Consider the following 21315-nt stretch of genomic DNA (forward strand, 5'->3'; position numbering starts at 1 on the left):
TGGCTCCCAGAACCTACCTGCGGCCTCACTTGGCCGACAGACTACCAGTGGTGCAGTGCCCATTTAACCACAATCACCAATTAAGCTCACACGCCCAGCCATTCCACTCACTCATGCACCCCTCAAAGCACTCCATTGCTACTACACGCACCACAGGTGTCAATATCCAAACAATTTACCTACTCCCTCTACCTAACTGTAAACTACCCTCCCCGGGTATTCGTGAAGGGGTCCATCTTCCCCCATCCACTCCTTCGCACCATGCACTCCACACCACTCATTCCACACACCATTTACTCCACACCATTTATTCACCTGCATCCCATGCAAGTCTTTCACTCAACACCATTACACATGTCCACAATACTCCATTCATACACTCTCTCTCTCTCACTCTCACTCTCACTCTCACTCTCACTCTCACTCTCACTCTCACTCACACTCACACTCACACCATTCTCGGCCATTGCCTCATTTGCTCACGCTCACCACCAGGATTCTCATTCAATTCCTCATTTGCGCCTGAAGCGCATCCTCATACTCACACACACAGCATCATCTAGCTAACTACCTCCCTCTAATACTAGTGCTTTCCCTGTCTTCCCTTTACACTAAGCACATCCCTCGTCATTATCATCCATCTAATCTGACTACGTCCCCTCTACTGGTACAAAAGTCACTTCTTACATCTTGGTCTCCTATGGTCATCTCTCTAAATCCCTATCAATTATCTTAGCCCACCCTGGCTAGTTCACACTGCCAAACCCCATAATCCTACTGCTCCTTTGCCCCCAAATGAGGTGAGGGATGGTAGAGCTACCATCCCTCTACATCGGACACTATTTCCCACTATCACCCCCAGTCCTCTCGCACTATGAGCCCCCGTCATGTGAGGTACTGGGTCCTGCCTCGGCCTCTAAAGCCGAGGCGATCCATGACAGCGCCTGCTCGCCTCTGTAGGGTCTTAACCGGTCGGCATGGATGATCCGAGGGAGGGCTCGTGGCCCCATTTTGATCTTAATGACCACGTCACAGACTTGCGACAGGACGACCCCCGGGCCTTGCCAGGGAGAGGTGAGTTTGGGGCACCTACACTTCCGCCTCCGGGGATTGAAGAACCAAGTCTTCATCCCCGGAGCGTACTGACTCCCCTGGCTCCGGTGGTCGTACCTGCGCTTCATCTTGGCACCCGCCAGCTGAAGCTGGCGGCGTGCGAAGGCATGGACCCTCTCCATGCCTTCCTCTAAGTGATGTGCCTAGCCCTCCCTCGGTGGTGTATCAGTGGACTCTCGCACGGGACCGCGTAGCAAGTCGGCGGGAGCCCGCAACTCCCGCCCATACATAAGCAACGCTGGACTGCATGCGGTGGCTCCGTGCTGGCTGGTTCGGTAGGCCATTAACAAATACGGGAGATGTTCGTCCCAGTCGTCCTGACGGGTGGTGGTAAACAATGCCAATTGCTGAACCAGGGTTCTGTTGAATCTTTCCACCATCCCGTCAGATTGAGGTCTTAAGGGCGTTGTCCGTGTCTTCCTAATTGACAGGAGTCTGCACACATCTTTTAACAATTGGCTTTCAAAATTTCGACCCTGGTCGGTGTGCAGCTCCTCCGGAATCCCATGCCGACATACAAATCCTTCCACGAAGGCCTGTGCTACCACCCCGGCTTCTTGGTTGGGGAGGGCATAGGCCTCCGGCCACTTGGTGAAATAGTCCATTACAACGAGGATGTACTTGTTACCTTGGCGGTGCGGGGTAGTGGTCCGAGAATATCCATAGCCACCCGCTCAAGGGAGGCCCCCACCTGGTGTAATTGAAGGGGGGCCCTCATCCTCCGTGCTGGTCCCTTTTTAGCAGTACAGGCGTCGCATCTCCAACACCAGTCCTGTATATCGTGCCCCATATTTACCCAATAGAACCTCTGGCGGACCCGAGATGTTGTCTTTGTCCTGCCCAAATGGCCGCCGGAGCGGGTACCATGCACCTGCTGTAATATGATGTTCTTAAATTTGTCTGGGACTATCACCAGCCAGGAAGTTCTCTCAGAGGGAACCTCCACCCACTTGCGATAAAAGATGTCTTTCAATTCCAGGGTTTGCCACTGAGCCCAATATGCCTTTGTTGGCGCCCCGAGGGAGGTGACCTCTTCCCCATTAGGTCTTTGTCCCAATCGAACCCATTCGTACACCGGTCCCAGTACGGGATCCTCCCGCTGGGCCGTGCTCCAAGCCAATGTTCCATATTCTTCATCTGTGGTTAGTGGAAAAATTGGCCCTCTCACCCGGGTTGCACAGACGACGAGGGTAGGGGTGGAGTCTGTCAATTGTTCCCTCTCCTCGTGTCTCGCACAAAATTTACAGTTTTCCCCCAAACAAGGACGTCGAGAGAGTTCATCGGCATTCCCATGGGCCTTCCCTGCCCTATGGGTCACACTGAAATCGTACTGCTGCAACTTTTCCAACCACCTTGCAATTTGGCCCTCAGATTCCTTGAACCGGAGGAGCCATTGCAGGGAGGAATGGTCAGTTCGAACCAGAAATTTCCGCCCGTACAAGTACGAGTGGAAATGGCTCATGGCAGCCAGCATAGCCAATAACTCTTTACGAGTGACACAATAATTTCGCTCGGGCCTACTCATGGCCCGACTATAATACGCAATCACTCTCTCCACGCCCCCCTGTTTCTGGGACAAAACCGCGCCCAATCCTTCCTGGCTTGCATCCGTGTCCAGGGTAAATGTCCCGTCACTAGTGGGGTACGCTAGAATGGGTGCGGATGTCAAACACCCCTTCAATGCTATGAAGGCCTCTTGGCACTCCCTTGTCCAATTAAATCTCGTCCCCTTCTCCGTAAGCCTGTGAAGGGGACAGGCCAACTCTGCAAATTTTGCCACAAAGCGCCGGTAGTATGAGCAGAGTCCCAAAAATCCCCGCACCTCCATGATGGTACGTGGTGCGGGCCACTCCTCTACCGCTATAATTTTGCCTGGGTCTGTTTTTACCCCCTCGCGACCAATGACGTGACCTAAATAGGCCACCTCTCCAGCAAACAAAGTGCACTTACTCGGACTCAGCTTTAACCCTGCCTGTCTGAGGCACCCAAACACCTGGTCCAAATTAGCTATGGCTTGGGGGAATGTTTCAGCATGTACCAGGACATCATCCAGGTACACCAGGCATGACTGCCATGGCATGCCGCCCAGTACATGCTCCATCAATCGTTCAAAGGTGGCGGGGGCGTTACACAAACCAAACGGCATCACAGTGAACTGATACAGCCCCTTACCTTACCTGTGGAAAATGCCGTTTTCTCCTTCCCTGCCCTATCCATCTCCACCTGCCAATACCCACTCTTGAGGTCCAAGGTTGAGAACCAATTTGAGCCCGCAACGGCATCGAGGGTATCGTCAATTCTTGGCAGGGGATACGAGTCTTTGAGTGTCACGTTGTTCAGCTGGCGATAGTCCACGCAGAAATGCGTGGTCCCATCTTTCTTTTTGACCAGCACAACAGGTGACATCCAAGGACTTCCCAAGGGCTCGATGATACCTGCATCGAGCATTTTTTCTACCTGCTCGTCAGCTTCCTCCCTCTTGCTCCAAGGGAGCCGTCGGGCGGGCTGACGAATAGGCCAGGCCTCACCGGTGTGGATCTGATGTTTCACCAGGCCCGTACGTCCAATATCCTCGGAGGACAAGGAGAAGATATCCAAATGGGATTCAATTAATTTGTGTAAGGCCTCCCTCTGGGTACCCTCCAACTCTACACTACTTCGATTTACCATCTCACAAATGGGATCGGGCCAATTCCTAGTACTTTCTGAAGACTCCCTCTGGGGCCAGCTCGGCTGGACGTTCTCGTCCCTCACTGGCGCGACTTCATTAACTGGGGTGCAGCCGGCTATCTTCGTGCCCCGTCCTATAGTGCGTGGTTCCGTACTAATATTAATTACTCGGACGGCCACCACCGGCCCGTCCGTTTTTACGAGGGTGCGGCCCATGACTAAACCCGGGATGGACTGCTCTGCCACCGGTTCGACTAGGCCGCAGGACTCCTGCCATGTTGGGCGAGCTAGCCATCGGGCCGGCACTATGGCCTCGGCCCCCGGGGGAATGGTCACGGCCTCAGACCTGCAAGTCCCTCGGCCGTGCTCACCCCTCTCAATGGCAGCTCATCTACTCCCACTTGCAGGGTCCCCCGGCACAAATCGATTTTACAACCGCTGGCAGTCAACAAATCCAACCCTATTAAGCATGGGTCGCACACCTCTGCCACCCAAACTTCTATTTCTCTCTTTATCGACCCTAACTTGAGGGTTACAAAACCACGCCCTATGATGGGGGCCGTTACCCCGGTATCCAGCTGCAAACTATGATTTTCCAGACGCTGGATTTTATCCCAGCCGTCTGCACTCGAATTAAGGATCACAGGGCTGATGATCGTGGCGCTAGCTCCTGTGTCCACTACGGCGTCTACCCCCACGCCGGCAATTTTGCACCGAATTGTCAAGCTACCTGTACCAATTTGGCCACAATAGATGACCTGTCGCGTCAATGAGGGCACTTCACCATCCCCTACTACCGAACACGGCCCTGTATGCTCGGCACCTTCTAGTTTCCCAGGCCCTGGCGGGCAGGGGGGGGGGGGGGTGTCTGGGGTCGGCTAGTCCGACCCGTACGAGGTGGAGTTGATGGTCTCGGCTGCCGGGGTCCATCCCGGCACGGAGCTCGGCACTCCCACGCACGGTGACCCAGCCGGCTACAATTAAAGCACCTCACCTGGTAAGGTGCTTGTCTCCTAAATTCCAAATTTCCCCCCCCTGAAAGTCCTAATTGGGGCATTTGTCCGTGGCCTACCGGGGGCCACCTCCGGAGCCGCCTGCCATGGTCCAGGTCCCGCCAGGCGCTGGATCGATCGAATTAAGAGGAAAACAGGAAGAACAGGAACAGAACAGGAAGAACGACTGGCAATTTTGTGAAAGCTTGTTGCTTTCACATCGACTAACCCCCAGACCGTTCTGTTGTGGTGGGACCCTTGACCAGCAATATTTAATTTAGACCTCCCACTGAACTCACTCAATTATATGAATGTTCAGCACTTTATAAGTAGGCTTGAAAGTGGAAGTTTTGTATACTGATGTAACTCGAAATCACAATTCCAACAGCATCACAAAACAAAAATTGGCTGGAAGAGCGGTGGAGCTTGCACTCTATCTTATGTGTGCTTGGAGGATGACCCCGGTGTCTGCTTGCAGGATGCAAGCATGCCCCACTAATAAATTAAGCAAACTGACTAACCCAAATGCACCATCACACCATTAAGTGAGTGCTTATTTTACCATTCCATATATGGGTTTTATCTTGACTGCCATCCTGTTCACATTATTCCCAGTGCCAATCACCTGTGAAATTCACGCTTTACTATCGTTCTCACCTATTTTGCCCCCATAAACAAACGACAGCATTAAGCAGCTTTTGAACACTTGTTCACCTGTAGGCATTTCACAATTATGCAGTAACCATTTGCCAATCTAAATCCATTGGTTGACATGTGCTGTGGTTGTTTGTTTCTTTCCAGACCGTCCTTGCCTCCAAACAAGCAAGCAAATAAGAACCTGCTTCTCCGCGCCATCAATGAGGCCCAGCAGTCGATTGCAAACACAACGCGTCTCCAACAAGGCTGGTTATCCTCATATGTGGATCCATTTTTAAAAGGGACACTCTGGGTTGGAGTCGACCAATATGCTTGTGTAAAAGTCCTTGCGTAAATAATTGATAAGTTTTTTTGGTCAATTTGTGCTTCCATTGTGAGAGAAATTGTGAAGAAGATGATCCCTTGTCGTGCCTAAATATGCTTTTGGACGAGCTTGTGCTTCCAGGCGACGGGGCTGAATAGCGCAGCCTACGTGCTTTCTTTAAGTTTGGTTTCTGCATGTTGTATAAAGAGCCAAGGGATTAAAAAAGACTTTAAAACTTAGGTGGGATTAAAAGACACTCGGATCATTGATGTCACTGGTCCTGCAACATAGGTGGAGCAATGAACGGAAATTTGATTTCTTTCTTTCTATAATTTCTTCCCCACCGGCGATGGATTTTTTTTTTTATCGGATGGGATTAGACCATGGTTTATTCCACAATGGAAATCAAATATGTCCAAAGGTAAACTGAAACTTACCCACAAGTGTCCTAAGTTTGACTTCATCTGTTTATTTTGATTATTTACTTCAATTCTTCATTTGAGATAGTTTTCATTAATCGTCATGAAGTTTTCCTGTCCCGCAGCAGCACGTAAACGGCAGCTTGTAACTGTGGTACCACGAGCGAGGTCACAAGAAGAGTGCAATTCCAAACATTGCCGAATGGAGGACATGGATCACAGAGTTGGAAACGTGATCATCAAGCGCCATGACAAGGCGACTGCGGAGCAGCACAGCACTACTAAAATGGCAATTCGTGAGCAGGGGATGAGATCGACAATGAATATGGGACAACTATTTGAAGATCATTATGAGCAGAATCTTTATATGGCCCCTTCTACACAGGAAGGTAAAGCAAAGAAAAGGTGGAAAAGTTTGTGCTATAATGTAAAATAATGTAAAACAAACGAGCTGTGCATTCATGAACCACGAAGTATGCTTTCAGGTGTTGCGCCATTAATAAAAATAATTGTTCTGGTTCCCTCTGTTTCTCTGGCATGTTGTCCGGTTTCGTTTTCACTCTCTGGGTGCAGGAGTTAGCCAGTTTTCAGATGCAATAGTTGGAGGAAAGGTGAGGGACACACGATCTTTCATCCTGACCCAGCAGCAGTACCAAAACCAGCTCCAAGCCTCAACTGCGGTTGCAGACGCTGTGCCGGCTCTGGTCCCAGTCACAGGTCCTGTATCGACCCCTGTCGCACTCCAACCACTGAAGACTCATTCAGCAGAGCAAGCATCCAGAACTCTCCCCATGATTGGTGAAGGAGAATGGAATCTGAAAGCAACACGTGTTGTGCATGGCAGGTGTGTGGGGTGTAAGGGGCTGGCTGCAGGTGGGTCATCTATGGATTAAAACGGTGCTTTAGGATTAGTTTTAAATAGAGTTGATAAAGAAAATAAATCTAAAAAACGTTTGCGATTATCAGTTAAAATGTGATTACCATTTTGGGACGGTGGGGTGTACAACGCAGGGATGCTTCATCGTATCAAACGGTGACTCCTAAGTTCATTGTGACACTGGACGGTGCTATGGAGCAGGACACCAGCAGTCCTGATCGAGACCCGCCCGATGTAGAGATGTGTTTTGACGACCTGGAGTTAATGGAGGAAGATGAGCAGGAAGAAATTGGTGAAGATGAGGGCCAGTTGTTCGTGCAGGCGTCCGATGGGAAGTTGGTCCGGCTGCCGACTCTGAAACCCCTCGCTTTTGCCTTGGGAGGCTCTGATCGTGAGTCAGGGTGGTGTGTACGCAGTCTTGTGCTTTAATACTGAGTTGGGGCATTCACATGTGATGTTGTGGGCATCTTAACCTTCACAAACACTTACTTTACCGGTGTCACATTGATGACAAAATATTGAAGGAGTGCACGATACCATTCATTTACAAAATGATCACACATGAAAAGGCAGTGTATTTGCCAATTTGAATCACGAACGATAATTCCTCTTTTGAGTGGGCCACCATTGTGTATAAGGTAAACATGTACCACGTGTCACGGTCCACATCATCACTTTACGTTGAATTCCCCGTTTCTACCAATACACATTCCAAAACAAGGCTCATTTGAGGTGAGATATCTACGGACCCGTTGTGGATGGGTACCCTGCTAGCAAACATTTATTACTCTCTTCGATACATGGCTGAATTTGACAAACAATTGCACTCTGTGTATGTAATTTGAACTCCCAGCACATGTACGAGTGACTTCTTATTTAATTTCGCCAAATAAGTGGTGTTTCCATCTTGAGATGTCCACTGCTGGCAGCGATATTCATGTGATGTGTGGTTTTAGGTCATGTAATCTGTTTTACTCATTGGTCAAAGTCTTGTATCCTCCCCAAGCCCTCGTTCTTCCCCAAATCCTTTATTAGTCCCCTACGATATGTCTCGATATAAGTCCCGATATAAGTCTCCCTTTATTAGTCCCTACTATTAGTTGTACACCGGAGGGGACTATAGGTTTGCACGCCGTCTATCCGTCTGTCAGTCCGTCAGTCTGTCACGCAAAGAACAGTTTTCCGGACTTTTTTTCTAAACTCTTAATGCTAATGACTTCAAACTTGGTACATCGTTTCCTCGTGATAAGTTACAGATCAAGTTCGAACTTCACGACGTTTCGACCATTTTTGACAAAGTTATGGCACTTTGAACTTTGGAAATTTTTTCTCAAAGTCTCCCTCTATGTCCGTGGTTCTTAACCTGGGTTCGACCGAACCCCAGGGGTTCAGCGAGCCAGTCTCAGGGGTTCGGCGGAGGTCCTCCGAAACGCATTGCAATATTTTTTTTTTTTTTTTTTTTTTAAGTTTTGTATCAATTTCGAATCAATGTGTAATTACGCTTATTATTAATATTGTTGCGGATTCGGGGGTCGGCGCTCCCCTTATCAAGGGGGGGTTAATCCCCTTGTCTTTTAAGCTGGCCGTCCCCCAATCCTGGAAATTATGACGCTCCTCTCGGTCGGAATCAGCTTGTGTGATTGGTCAATGAAGTCCCAAATACCTACGTACTAACCCCGACCGTGAGCAGGGAAATAACTCCCACTCGAACCACGGAAAGATGGAATATTGCCGAGCGGTTAGCAATCCGCGATCCGGGCCGTTAACAAATACTACACCCGATTATAGCGGTTTCCAAATCGTGCCACAGGTACTCAATCGAGAAAAGACTAAAGCGATCGAATAAGAGGAAACCAGAGTAAGGGAAGAACAAAGAGTGGGTTTATTAATTATGTACAAAACCAAAAGAAGAGGAAACGAAAGCATGTACAAGAAGAAGAAGAAACAAAAGGACACAGGGCAAGCTTATCTATACAGTCTTACTTACAACCCCTGACAAACAGACAGACTCACACGGGATGGCAGCTGGTAGGGGAGGAAGGTCCAGGCAGGTAGGCTCCGTCCAGGCTCCGGGTCCGCGGGCGAAGAACAGCAGGCAGCTTCGCGTGTCGTTGGTGCGTGACCGGACCTTAAATATGCGAGGGCTGCAATGCCGCGTACATATAGCGTGCCAAACGCTCTCTCTCTCCCGATCACTCGATGTCCGTATCAAATGGAGCGCTCCCGGATCAGTCCGTTAACAATGGCTCGTGGCGCAGTCCTCTCAATAGCGTTGCAATCAGACGTCTCCGCACAGTTCTGTTAATAACGACGGTCCCCTGCGCAGTTCTCCTTCATCATCAGCCGTCCCCGCGCAGTCCGTGATAGGGCTTGGCGTGTGCGCTTATATAGTGCGCTTATAGATCAATCTGCGCCACGCCCGCCAGCGAGCTCACCTCTGCCCTGGTTGGTTAGCGAGGGCTCACCGGCTCCGCCCTTGACAGCTCGTTGACAGGGCCATGCCTCGTTCTTGGCGCTCCGCCCCCTTCTTCTCCAAGCTTGACCGCGTGCGTAATGGCGTTTGGAGCAAGGCAGCGAACGCTGCTGGGCGAGCAGAGGCGCGTAACACAATTTGGAGAGAGAGACTGGCAAAATGGACGGAATGGGGCCTATCTTATTTAATTAATGCAATGCAGATTCAACTATTGGGAACACAGCCTTATCTGAAACACATACTAAGGAAATAACTGACAGTCCTATGGTGTCCTACGTGTTGCATATGGACTAACTATGGGTGCGACCTTTGACCTTATTAAATGATGGGATATTTACAAGAGTTATTATTTATTTACAAAAGTGAGGGTTCTAAAAACCGCAACACTGCACCCTCCTTTCCTCCAGGCCCGGCCCGGGCCGAAACAACTTTAACTTAGTGTGATACTTAGGTGTGGTTACCCTCTACTTTTACCCTCACCCTGAGTGCGACAGTTTTAACACTAAATATGTCCCGCCTGCTGCGTTGCATTCTACCTATCAGACATGCCCACAGACTAACCGAATTACGGAATGGTTCTCAAACTATACATTTAGCCGGTGGGGAGCATTATTTACAAGAACACTAATTATTTACAAACTGTCACCCAGGACCTGTCTTTTGTGGGAAAAGCAGAACTTTTTGAAAAGAGGAAAAATTCCACACTGCACTGCACTGATACACCATACCATATGCACCAATAATAAAAATGCACCAAAAGCACCAAAAAGCACCATCATGAAAAAAATGCACAAAACACACATTTTAAAATAATAAAATGGTGTCTTCTTTCTTCTCTGCTTGTCTGCTGGGCCGCTGGTTCTGGTTGTCGATGGATCTTATTCATCTTGATGTTATTTATAAATAAAAGGGCACACACCGCATCCGCTTTTTATTACTCATGGCCAGCAGGGCCAACGTAGGTGGTCCACTGCATGGCATGGAGGCCACTTTAAGAACAGTGGTCCGCAACCAGATACAGCTGGCAATAATGGTCGGTCCCAGCAGACGTGCCAGGCCACAGTATGTGTGGTCCATAAGGTGGTGCTAGGCCACAGAACGTGTGGTCCATGAGTGGTGCCATGTCACAGAACGTGTGGTCCATATGGTGCATCAGTGCAGGCCGGAGGCAGCGGAGGTGCGGGCACACAACTGCAGTCACCTGCGCACTCCCCCCGGGTCCAAAAAAAAAACAAGTCCATGAGTGGGGGAAGGAGGACAAGCAAAGCAGCGGCAAGGGCGCAAGGGTACACATTAATACAAGATAATGCAGACATGAAGGGCGCGGGAGAGCGAGCTAAGAAAGCTCGTCCCTAACGTTCGTCACCCCCCATGTTACCTATTCTACCGTTGCCCCTACCCCGTATTTACACAATCTACACATTTACAAATTCCGTCTCTACATTTTGTCGTTCCCATCCCCTCTAGTTCCAAATTCGTCATCAATCCCTCCCAAGAAGGAAGAGATGGAATACAAACAGTCAACCCCACGTCGAGATGCATCTTACATTCCCAAATGTCTGCCAAAAAAATGTGGTGTGGAGTTTTATCACCCAGGTGAGTGGATGCGGATGGTGCGAAGAGACTTTCATCCTAGCTACACTTCTAAATGACATTAACACTCTACTCTACCCGGGGTCTTGCCCTGCCAAACCATTGGCCATCTTTACACTATGTGGTTCTAAAAACCAATTCCCATTGAACATACTGTGGTGCCTCCCAATTTGGGGTCTCACTCCCCCGAGTTTTCAATTCTGTGCCCTCGCACAATTTCAGGGCTGGGTCGTGTGGCTCACCAGCAGGTCCGCTCACCTGCACTCCTCCGCCACTGAACGTCGCCACCCGAGCTTACCTGCTCCTTCACCCTAACCTACCTGGGGAAGGCCCTCCCTGGCGCTTACCCCCTCTGTGTCCTCTCTGGCACTGGGCTACCCGGGTCCTTCTCTGGATCCTCGGGCCCCATTGAACTCTAACTCTGGACTCTAACCTGGCTCCCAGAGCCTACCTGCGGCCTCACCTGGCCGACAGACTAACAGTGGCGGAGTGCCCAACCAACCATTCTCACTAACAGGCCACACGCCCAGCCATTTCACTCCACTAATGCACCCATCAAGCAGTACTCTGCTACTTTCGCACCACAGATGTCAATATCCAACCACAATTTACCTACTCCCTCTACCTACTTTTAAACTACCCTCCCCGGGTACTCGTGAAGGGGTCCATCCTTCCCCCATCCACTCTTTCGCACCACACACTCCACTCCACGTATTCCACACTACTCACTCCACACCATTCATTCCATACTCCATTTAGTCCAGACCATCTATTCCATCCAACCATTCTCCCTTGCCACCATGCAAGCCAATCACTCAATGCACAATCACACACATCCTCGATACTCTGCTCAATACACTTTCTACACACACACACAGCATCCACGAGCAATTCCTCATTTCATCCGCAACTTAAAGCTCATACACACAGCATCATCTGGCTATCTATTGCCCTTCTAAGATTAGTGCTTCCCTGTCACCCCTTATACTATTGCACATCCCACGTCGTTATCAACCATCTAATCTACGTCCCCACTACCTGTCCAAAAGTCACTACTTAAATCTTGTCACCTATGGTCATCTCTAGATTTCTATCATTATCCTAGCCCACCCTGGCTAGCTCTCACCACCAAACCCCATAGAACTACTGCTCCTTTGCCCAAAGTGGTAGTGAATGGTAAAACTACCATCCATCACAATCACTACTACCATCAGTCCACTACACTACGAGCCTCGGTGCGGGAAATACATTTCCATAGCTCGACTTCGAAAAGCCGGCTATCTGTGCGGATGGTTGGTCTACTGTTGGTTGGGTCCGTCCGGCATTTACGATTCTGGGGAGGAGGTTTTGTCGGGCCAAGGCTCCAAGCACCATCCCTACGCAGGGCCTTGCGCTCCCAAGTGCATTTGCCCAGCCTTGCCCGGCCGGAGCACTGCCACCACAAGGGGGCGCCGCTCTGAACCCTTCTCCTTCCCCTCGAACCGGGCCGATCGCTTTGCCTAACAAAGCGCGGTACCGACCGTAGAGGGCAGGACCCGGCCCGAATCGTGCACGGCACTCCGTGCAGGAGCGACGCGGCTACGATCCCGGCCGGCTCCCGCAGCACACAAAGAACACCGCGCCCCGAGAGCTCGCGTCGGCTAAACGTCGGCCTAAACGCTAACCCGGTTAACGTCGACGCCCGACTCGCATGCTCACATCCACACGCAACTCTTCCCATACTCACACATCCAGGTGTCTCCATACAACTCCATGCATTCCATGCATTCCTCTCGCGCACATTCTTGCGCATTCATCCTCCTCGCACACTCTGTTATCACACACTTCGGAACACACCTCTCTTGCGCACTCGCGTCTTGTGCACACTCTCCCGGTACGTACTCCGTACCACTCATAGGGGTGCACTCTTGCATCCACCCATTCAGCGCACACCTACCCACCGGTGTGCAATCCCCCGTCGCACACCCAATCACGCGCTCCACAACCAACCCAGGTGTGCATTCTCGCACACCCGCCACAGCCAACTCACTCTACGTGTCACTCTCACTCTCACACCTACGCTCCATCGTGCATTCTCCCTCACTCTCGACAACACACTCGTGCTCCGGCGCCATTCGCACACGCGCGCCATTTCTACTCACACAGCGCACCATGGACCTCCCACAAACGCCCGGGTTACGCTGGAATCCCAAGCGCGCAAAAATTATTTTTGCGCCAAACACTTTCCCGCAAAATCTTTTCGCGCCATATACAGCCCGGCCTACCTTCGGGATCCTTTTCTCCACACGCACCTGCAAACTTTCATTGGGGTTAAGCACGGCATCACGGTGTGAATTCAGACCTTGAGTACATTCCATTCCTTCCTCCCGCGAGTGCTTTTCTACGTCCGCTGTCTCTCCAATTTCCACTATTTGTTTGATTGATGCGATTTGAATTTCTCTTTCCATTTGAATTAATTCTTTTTCTTTTTCCGCCGCTGCATATGAATTTGCCCTGTCCAATTCGGCGGCCGTCGGGTTTTTCACACCCCGAGTCGCTATTTCTATCCCGGTCCACCCGGCTGTGCCTGGCTCAACATCGCTCAACCCGCGCTCCTCTAGCCGCGTTGCATCGTTGCGTACCCGTGTGCCTCTCCCGCGCAACTCGCGGTCTCTGTCCCTCCCCATCTGCTTTACCTCATCCGTGGCCTTGTCCCTCGCCAACCCCTCATTAATTTCTCGGGCTTGGCCACCCATGTCCTCCAATTGGCCCCCTAATTTGTGCTCTAATCCCCCCAATTTGACTTCTAACCCCCCAATTTGACTTCCCAATTGCTCCCCCATCCTATTTTCCATTCCCTCACTATCGGCCCTCATTTCTCCCATCTCTTTCCTTAATCCCCCAATTTGGCTTCCCAAATCATTTTTTAATCCCTCAATTTGGTTTCCCAACCCCATTTGTACGACCGCCTCTAGCTGCACCATGAGGGCTTGCATAGCTATCCCTCCCGCTTGTGCAGCGGGCGCGGCCCTCGCCGCCGTGTGCGAGGCGCCAACATTTTGCGCGCCTGCAACCCCCTCTACCGCACCCTCATTGCTTTCCTCTTCCATCTCTCCCAATTGTTCCCTGGGGTCCTGGGTTGCCTCTAATTCTTCTTCTATTTCCCCCACCGGCATCCGATCGCCTTGACTATCCATGGCATGACTCAATTTGGATCTTTTAATAAAAATTTCGGCCGCTCAAAATTTTGACAATTTTTGTCCAAAAAATATAAAAACTTGGTTCGGGTCCAATCCCACTCCTGACACCAATTGTTGCGGATTCGGGGGTCGGCGCTCCCCTTATCAAGGGGGGTTAATCCCCTTGTCTTTTAAGCTGGCCGTCCCCCAATCCTGGAAATTATGACGCTCCTCCCGGTCGGAATCAGCTGGGGTGATTGGTCAATGAAGTCCCAAATACCTATGTACGAAGCCCGACCGTGAGCAGGGAAATAACTCCCGCTCGAACCACGGATAAGATGGAATATTGCCGAGCAGTTAGCAATCCGCGATCCGAGCCGTTAACAAATACTACACCCGATTATAGCGGTTTCCAAATCGTGCCACAGGTACTTAATCGAGAAAAGACTAAAGCGATCGAATAAGAGGAAACCAGAGTAAGGGAAGAACAAAGAGTGGATTTATTAATTATGTACAAAACCAAAAGAAGAGGAAACGAAAGCATGTATAAGAAGAAGAAGAAACAAAAGAACACAGGGCAAGCTTATCTATACAGTCTTGCTTACAACCCCGGACAAACAGACAGACTCACACGGGATGGCAGCTGGTAGGGGAGGAAGGTCCAGGCAGGTAGGCTCCGTCCAGGCTCCGGGTCCGCGGGCAAAGAACAGCAGGCAGCTTCGCGTGTCGTTGGCGCGTGACCGGACCTTACATATGCGAGGGCTGCAATGCCGCGGACGTATAGCGTGCCAAACGCTCTCTCTCTCCCGATCACTCAATGTCCGTATGAAATGGAGCGCTCCCGGATCAGTCCGTTAACAATGGCTCGTGGCGCAGTCCTCTCAATAGCGTTACAATCAGACGTCTCCGCACAGTTCTGTTAATAACGACGGTCCCCTGCGCAGTTCTCCTTCATCATCAGCCGTCCCCACGCAGTCCGTGATAGGGCTTGGCATGTGCGCTTATATACTGCGCTTATAGATCAATCCGCGTCACACCCGCCAGTGAGCTCACCTCTGCCCTGGTTGGTTAGCGAGGGCTCACCGGCTCCGCCCTTGACAGCTCGTTGACAGGGCCACGCCTCGTTCTTGGCGCTCCGCCCCCTTCTTCTCCAAGCTTGACCGCGTGCGTAATGGCGTTTGGAGCAAGGCAGCGAACGCTGCTGGGCGAGCAGAGGCGCATAACACAATTTGGAGAGAGAGACTGGCAAAATGGACGGAATGGGGCCTATCTTATTTAATTAATGCAATGCAGATTCAACTATTGGGAACACAGCCTTATCTGAAACACATACTAAGGAAATAACTGACAGTCCTATGGTGTCCTCCGTGTTGCATATGGACTAACTATGGGTGTGACCTTTGACCTTATTAAATGATGGGATATTTACAAGAGTTATTATTTATTTACAAAAGTGAGGGTTCTAAAAACCGCAACAATATTATTATTATTTTGCTATGTATGTTACGAACGAATGGAAATGTTATTTGTAATTGTATTCCCATCCCATTCATGGTTTCTCTGGTCTGTGTTTAAGATAAGTTGTTTCACACTGACTGTAGTAAGTTGAATCAATGAGCAACTTGCTAATTATTCTGTTGATGTTGCTTACTTACTTACTGGATTTTGGACTTTTCAGGTGTTCGGAAATTCCAGTGAATAGCCTCGATTAGCTTGCCGTGTGCCGTGCGTCATTGGTCGCACCTTACTTTGGAGTTACTGATTAATTGAAAAGTAAGTTGGAAATGTTTGTGGATATGCAGGGCGGGTTCAGAGTTATATTAAAGTCAAAAGTGGATGGTGATTATAAAATATGATTGAATTACTCAGAAAATTAGGTGGAGGTGATATAACTCCTTTGGTCGCAATTCAAAACTAACAATTCACAGTTTTCTACGTAATATTATAATGGGATTTGAGGTGACATAGAATTGAGTAGATAATAAATCCCGTCATCGTAACTATAAGTTATGTTTTCTTCGTTAAAATTTCTTGGTTTGCAGAGGGGTACTTTTCAGAGGGTAAGCATGTTCCTTTTTTAATTTTTGTCATATAATCATTTGCCCGAACTCAATTAAGATCAGTTTGTTACTTTTTTTTCTTTTTTTTTTGCAGTATGTTGAGCAAAAAAAGGAAGTGGTCGGGGGATTACGTGCGATTCGGGTTCACGTGTTTGACGTAACGGGACGGAGCAACTCCAGAGTCAGCATCCTCAATGCATGCTTTGCAATGTCAAGTTGAGCAACTCCAGCCTAGCACCAGCAAAACTACAGAAACACTTCAAAAAACTGCACGGCGAGGGGCAGGACAAAGACGCAACGCTGGATGAATTCAAATTGAAGAGAGTCCGATTCGACGCAAGTGCTACCTTGCCCACTCTCGGCTTCGTTCCAATTGACAAACCGATCCTCACCGCGTCGTATGAAGCTGCGTACCTGATCGCAAAGCAGGGCAAACCGCACACCGTTGGCGAGACACTCATCAAACCGGCTGCATTGAAGATGGCCAACATCATGCTGGGAAAAGCTGCTGAAAACAAGTTGTCTCTCGTTCCACTCTCAAATGACACCATCAGATGCCGAATCGATGACATGAGCGACGACATCCTTGCCCAGGTAGCTGCAGATTTAGTCGCGAGCCTGACGAAATTCAGCCTTCAACTCGACGAGACCACCGACGTTTCAAATTTGAGGCAGCTCATCTTATTTGTGCGTTATGTCAAAGGAGACAAGATCAAGGAAGACTTTCTGTTCTGCAAGCCTCTCACAACAACGTCGAAGGCAGCTGACGTGAAGAAGCTTGTGGACGACTTCTTCAGAAGCAACGGCCTCTCCTGGAACATGGTGTCTGCAGTTTGCTCGGACGGAGCTCCAGCCATGCTGGGATGCAACTCCGGTTTTGGAGCGCTGGTGAAGGCCAATGCACCACACATCATCGTCACGCACTGCGTCCTGCACAGACACGCTCTGGCATCAAAAACCCTGCCTCCAAAACTGGCCAATGTTCTGAAAATCGTTGGAAATTGTGTGAAGCCGTGCTCTGAATCATCGCATCTTCAAAGAGCTGTGCAATGAAATCGGCTCTGAATTCGAAGTCCTTCTCTACCACTCTAACGTTCGATGGTTATCACGAGGGAAGGTAGTGAGCCGTGTTTTTGCCTTGCATGTAGGATTAGCCCTGTTTTTGCAAGAACACCAGCATTGCCATGCAACGCGCTTCCAAGAGTCAGAGTTCATCCTCGCCTTGGCGTACTTGGCTGACATCTTCGACGCACTCAATCATCTCAATTGCCAGATGCAAGGCGGTGGAGTGAATGTCATCGAATCTGAAGAAAAGCTGAGCGCTTTCCGAAAGAAGTTACCGTTGTGGAGGCGGCGAACAGAGAACGACAACTTCGCGAACTTTTCACTACTGGACGAGTGCGTGAACGGGATCGAAGATGAGTCTCAAGTTGGAGGCACTGCTGTACCGGGGGAGCTGAAGCAAGCGATTGCCACGCACTTGGATGAGCTGGGAAAGTCATTCGACGGCTACTTCCCCGACCAAGAGCAATACCCAGCATGGGTGCGGAAGCCGTTTACTTTCGACGTTGCAACGGCAGATGTCAACGACCAATACCTCGACGACCTCATCGAACTTCAGCAGAGCCAGACTCAACAACAACTCTTCGGCACAACAACGTTCTCAACGTCTTGGTGCCACCAAATGGAAGGGTATCCTCACATCGATAAAATTGCCCTTGAGATCCTCACGCCATTCGTTACGGCGTATCTCTGCGAGCATGCATTTTCGAAACTGGTGGACATTAAAACAAAGAAAAGGAGCAGGCTTGCATGTGAAAATGATTTGAGGGTGGCCCTTGCCAAAACAAAACCATGCATTTCCCAGATCGCCTCCCAAAAAGAAGAACAGAAAACGCATTAAGATGCCATTCTTCCTAATTTTTTGGTCAAATTTGAGGGGTTCGGCGAGTGTTCGGTGGGTTTCGTTTGGGTCCGGCACCTTTAAAAATGTTAAGAACCACTGCTCTATGTTGTTCTTCAACTCTGCTGGTGGTGTGTGTCTCCCCTCCCCCTCTCTTTCTCCTGTTCCTTTTGTTCCATTACGTCCTGATTCATTCTATATTCTAGCTATTCCACGAGCCTCGGCATTGTATACAAAAACAAAAAGTGGGAAGGTGGGGGTCGTGTGCTGTGCTCTTTCACTTGAGGACTGTGCTGCAACGCTCTCTATTGGCCAGCAAAAAAGGTGTTAGGCAAAGACCATAATCTTTTCTTTTACAAATACACCTGCATTGTCTTCTTCTGTTTCTGTGCTCTTTTCCAGCTTATCTTCTGAGGGTCACCTTCCTCCATTATGGAATATTAATTATGAATGATGCCCCGATTCATAAGAATGGTGCTAAAACGGACACTCCTAAGTATAGACCAGTTAGACTTCTCCTCACCATAAGCAAAGTAATAGAGTTGATAATTGCAGCAGTCCTTAAGTGTCACCTTTCTCTGTAACTCTCAATCATCTCAGACCATCAGTGTGGCATCCGGCCAAGTAATTCCATCGTGGACGTGCTAATTATTCTGTGTCGGCAATGGATGTATGTTCTGTATCTCAAACAAGAGGTTAGGGCTGTCTCATTGGACATATCCCATGCGGCTGATTTTGTCTAGCAACCAATTCCTGATTTCCAAATCGTCAGCTAGTCTTATCCAGGATTCACTCATAGATTGTCTATCAGATTTCGCATGCTGCTCACAAGTGTGACTTTGGACAGAATATTATCCCATAATGTATCACTGGTCTCGTTCAAATAAATGTTCTCGGGCCAATCCTGTTCGATATACGTACATCATTGACTTATCTTTGTCACTGGAACATCCATTTTCCCAGAGTGTCATGAAATCTGGACTGGTACTCTTGCCCTCCTTGAAACTCAATAATCTAAGGCCTTCCATGTCGTTGAAGTCTTGAATCAGGAAACTGAATCTGAGGGTCTGCCCTGACAGGTCGCACACTAGAAATCCTTTCCTTGTTTCCCTCCCCAAGTTTAAAGTCGATATTCACCTCCATTCTTTTCCAATCTCTTTTCTTGCCATTGTAACTGTCTTCCTGAGTTGGTTGTGTCGAGCGCTTCCTGACATTATTTCAAGTCTACTGCCAACCTCGAGGCTTTTTTCATTTCAACAACTGAGCTTTACTACACCCTGGAGGCCCTGTTCTTACTCTTGAACTGCCATTCCTCTCCTTGTGTTGTAGTGCATCCGTTCGTTTTTGTCTTCCCACTAGTTTCCCTTTTCGTCCATTTTGTCTGTTGATTCATCGCTCTGTCACTCTGCCCTTTCATGAGACTCAACACTTAAATAATGATTTTAAAAAATTGAATATCTATATATATAAAACACAGTTTGTGTGTGTGTGTGTGTGTGTGTGTGTGTGTGTGTGTGTGTGTGTGTGTGTGTGTGTGTGTGTGTGTGTGTGTGTGTGTGTGTGTGTGTGTGTGTGTGTGTGTGTGTGTGTGTAATGTTACCGATAGACTCCTAAACGGAGAGGCTCACGTACTTGATATTTGGCACAAACATGGCCATGTTTGCCATTCACACCACATAGGTTTTTTTTTCTTTCATCTTCAGATCCATATTTTTTTTCAGCGAGGAATACTATACACGGAATCTGAATCGGTTGCAGAGCAGCGCGCTGATTCGACGATTCGCGTGCCCTCCCCCCCTCCCCCCTCCCCCTCCCCCCCCCTCCCCCCCCTCCCCCCCCTCCCCCTCCCCCTCCCCCCCTCCCCCCCCTCCCCCCCTCCCCCTCCCCCTCCCTCCCCCTCCCCCCTCCCCCCCCCTCCCCCCTCTCCTCCCCCCCGTTCCCCTCCCCCCCTCCCCCCCCTCCCCCTCCCCCTCCCTCCCCCTCCCCCTCCCCCCTCCCCCCTCCCCCTCCCCCCTCCCCCCTCCCCCCTCTCCTCCCCCCCCGTTCCCCTCCCCCTCCTCTTCCCCCTCCGCTCCCCCCCGTTCCCCTCCCCTCCCCCCCGTTCCCCTCCCCTCCCCCCCGTTCCCCTCCCCTCCTCTTCCCCCTCCGCTCCGCTCCCCCGCCCGGCAATGCCGGGTACTTCCCCCCCCTCTTCTCCCCCCCCCCTCTTCTCCCCCCCCCTCTTCTCCCCCTCCCCCCTCTTCTCCCCTCCCCCCCCCTCTTCTCCCCTCCCCCCCTCTTCTCCCCTCCCCCCTCTTCTCCCCTCCCCCCCCCTCTTCTCCCCTCCCCCCCCTCCCTCTTCTCCCCTCCCCCCCTCCCTCTTCTCCCCTCCCCCCCTCCCTCTTCTCCCCTCCCCCCCCTCTTCTCCCTCCCCCCCCCTCTTCTCCCCTCCCCCCCCTCTTCTCCCCTCCCCCCCTCTTCTCCCCTCCCCCCCTCTTCTCCCCTCCCCCCCTCTTCTCCCCTCCCCCCCCTCTTCTCCCCTCCCCCCTCTACTCCCCCTCCCTCCCTCCTCCCTCCCCCTCCCTCCTCCCCTCCCCCTCCCTCCTCCCCTCCCCTCCCCCCTCCCTCCTCCCCTCCCCCTCCCCCTCCCTCCCCCTCCCCTCCTCCCCTCCCCCTCCCTCCTCCCCTCCCCCTCCCTCCTCCCCCTCCCCCTCCCTCCTCCCCCTCCCTCCTCCCCCTCCCTCCTCCCCCTCCCCCTCCCTCCTCCCCCTCCCCCTCCCTCCTCCCCCTCCCCCTCCCTCCTCCCCCTCCCCCTCCCTCCTCCCCCTCCCCCTCCCTCCTCCCCCTTCCCCTCCCCCTCCCTCCTCCCCCTCCCCCTCCCCCTCCCCTCCTCCCCTCCCCCTCCCTCCTCCCCCTCCCCCTCCCTCCTCCCCCTCCCCCTCCCCTTCCCCCTCCCTCCCCCTCCCTCCCCCTCCCCCCTCCCCCTCCCTCCCCCCTCCCCCTCCCTCCCCCCTCCCCCCTCCCCCTCCCTCCCCCCTCCCCCCCTCCCTCCTCCCCCTCCCCCTCCCCCCATCCCCCTCCCCTCCCCCATCACCCTCCCCTTCCCCCTCCCCCATC

The 21315-nt window shown here is 51.0% G+C and overlaps 1 protein-coding gene across 4 annotated transcripts in view; it reads left to right on the forward strand.

The window, feature by feature from the left end:
• Positions 1–21315, forward strand: part of ZC3H14 (zinc finger CCCH-type containing 14) — a gene marked incomplete at its 5' end in the record, with an annotated part of 48286 nt that overhangs the window by 17519 nt on the left and 9452 nt on the right. The window contains 5 exon segments of one of the 4 annotated variants that reach the window (XM_078769542.1): positions 5577–5677; positions 6281–6544; positions 6729–6999; positions 7167–7423; positions 10973–11101. In XM_078769542.1, the coding sequence (XP_078625668.1) occupies positions 5577–5677; positions 6281–6544; positions 6729–6999; positions 7167–7423; positions 10973–11101 (1022 nt within the window). 4 annotated transcript variants of the gene reach the window in all.

Source organism: Myxine glutinosa, unplaced genomic scaffold (genome assembly GCF_964187855.1).
Source record: "Myxine glutinosa unplaced genomic scaffold, kmMyxGlut1.1 SCAFFOLD_2962, whole genome shotgun sequence".
NCBI lineage: Eukaryota > Metazoa > Chordata > Myxini > Myxiniformes > Myxinidae > Myxine > Myxine glutinosa.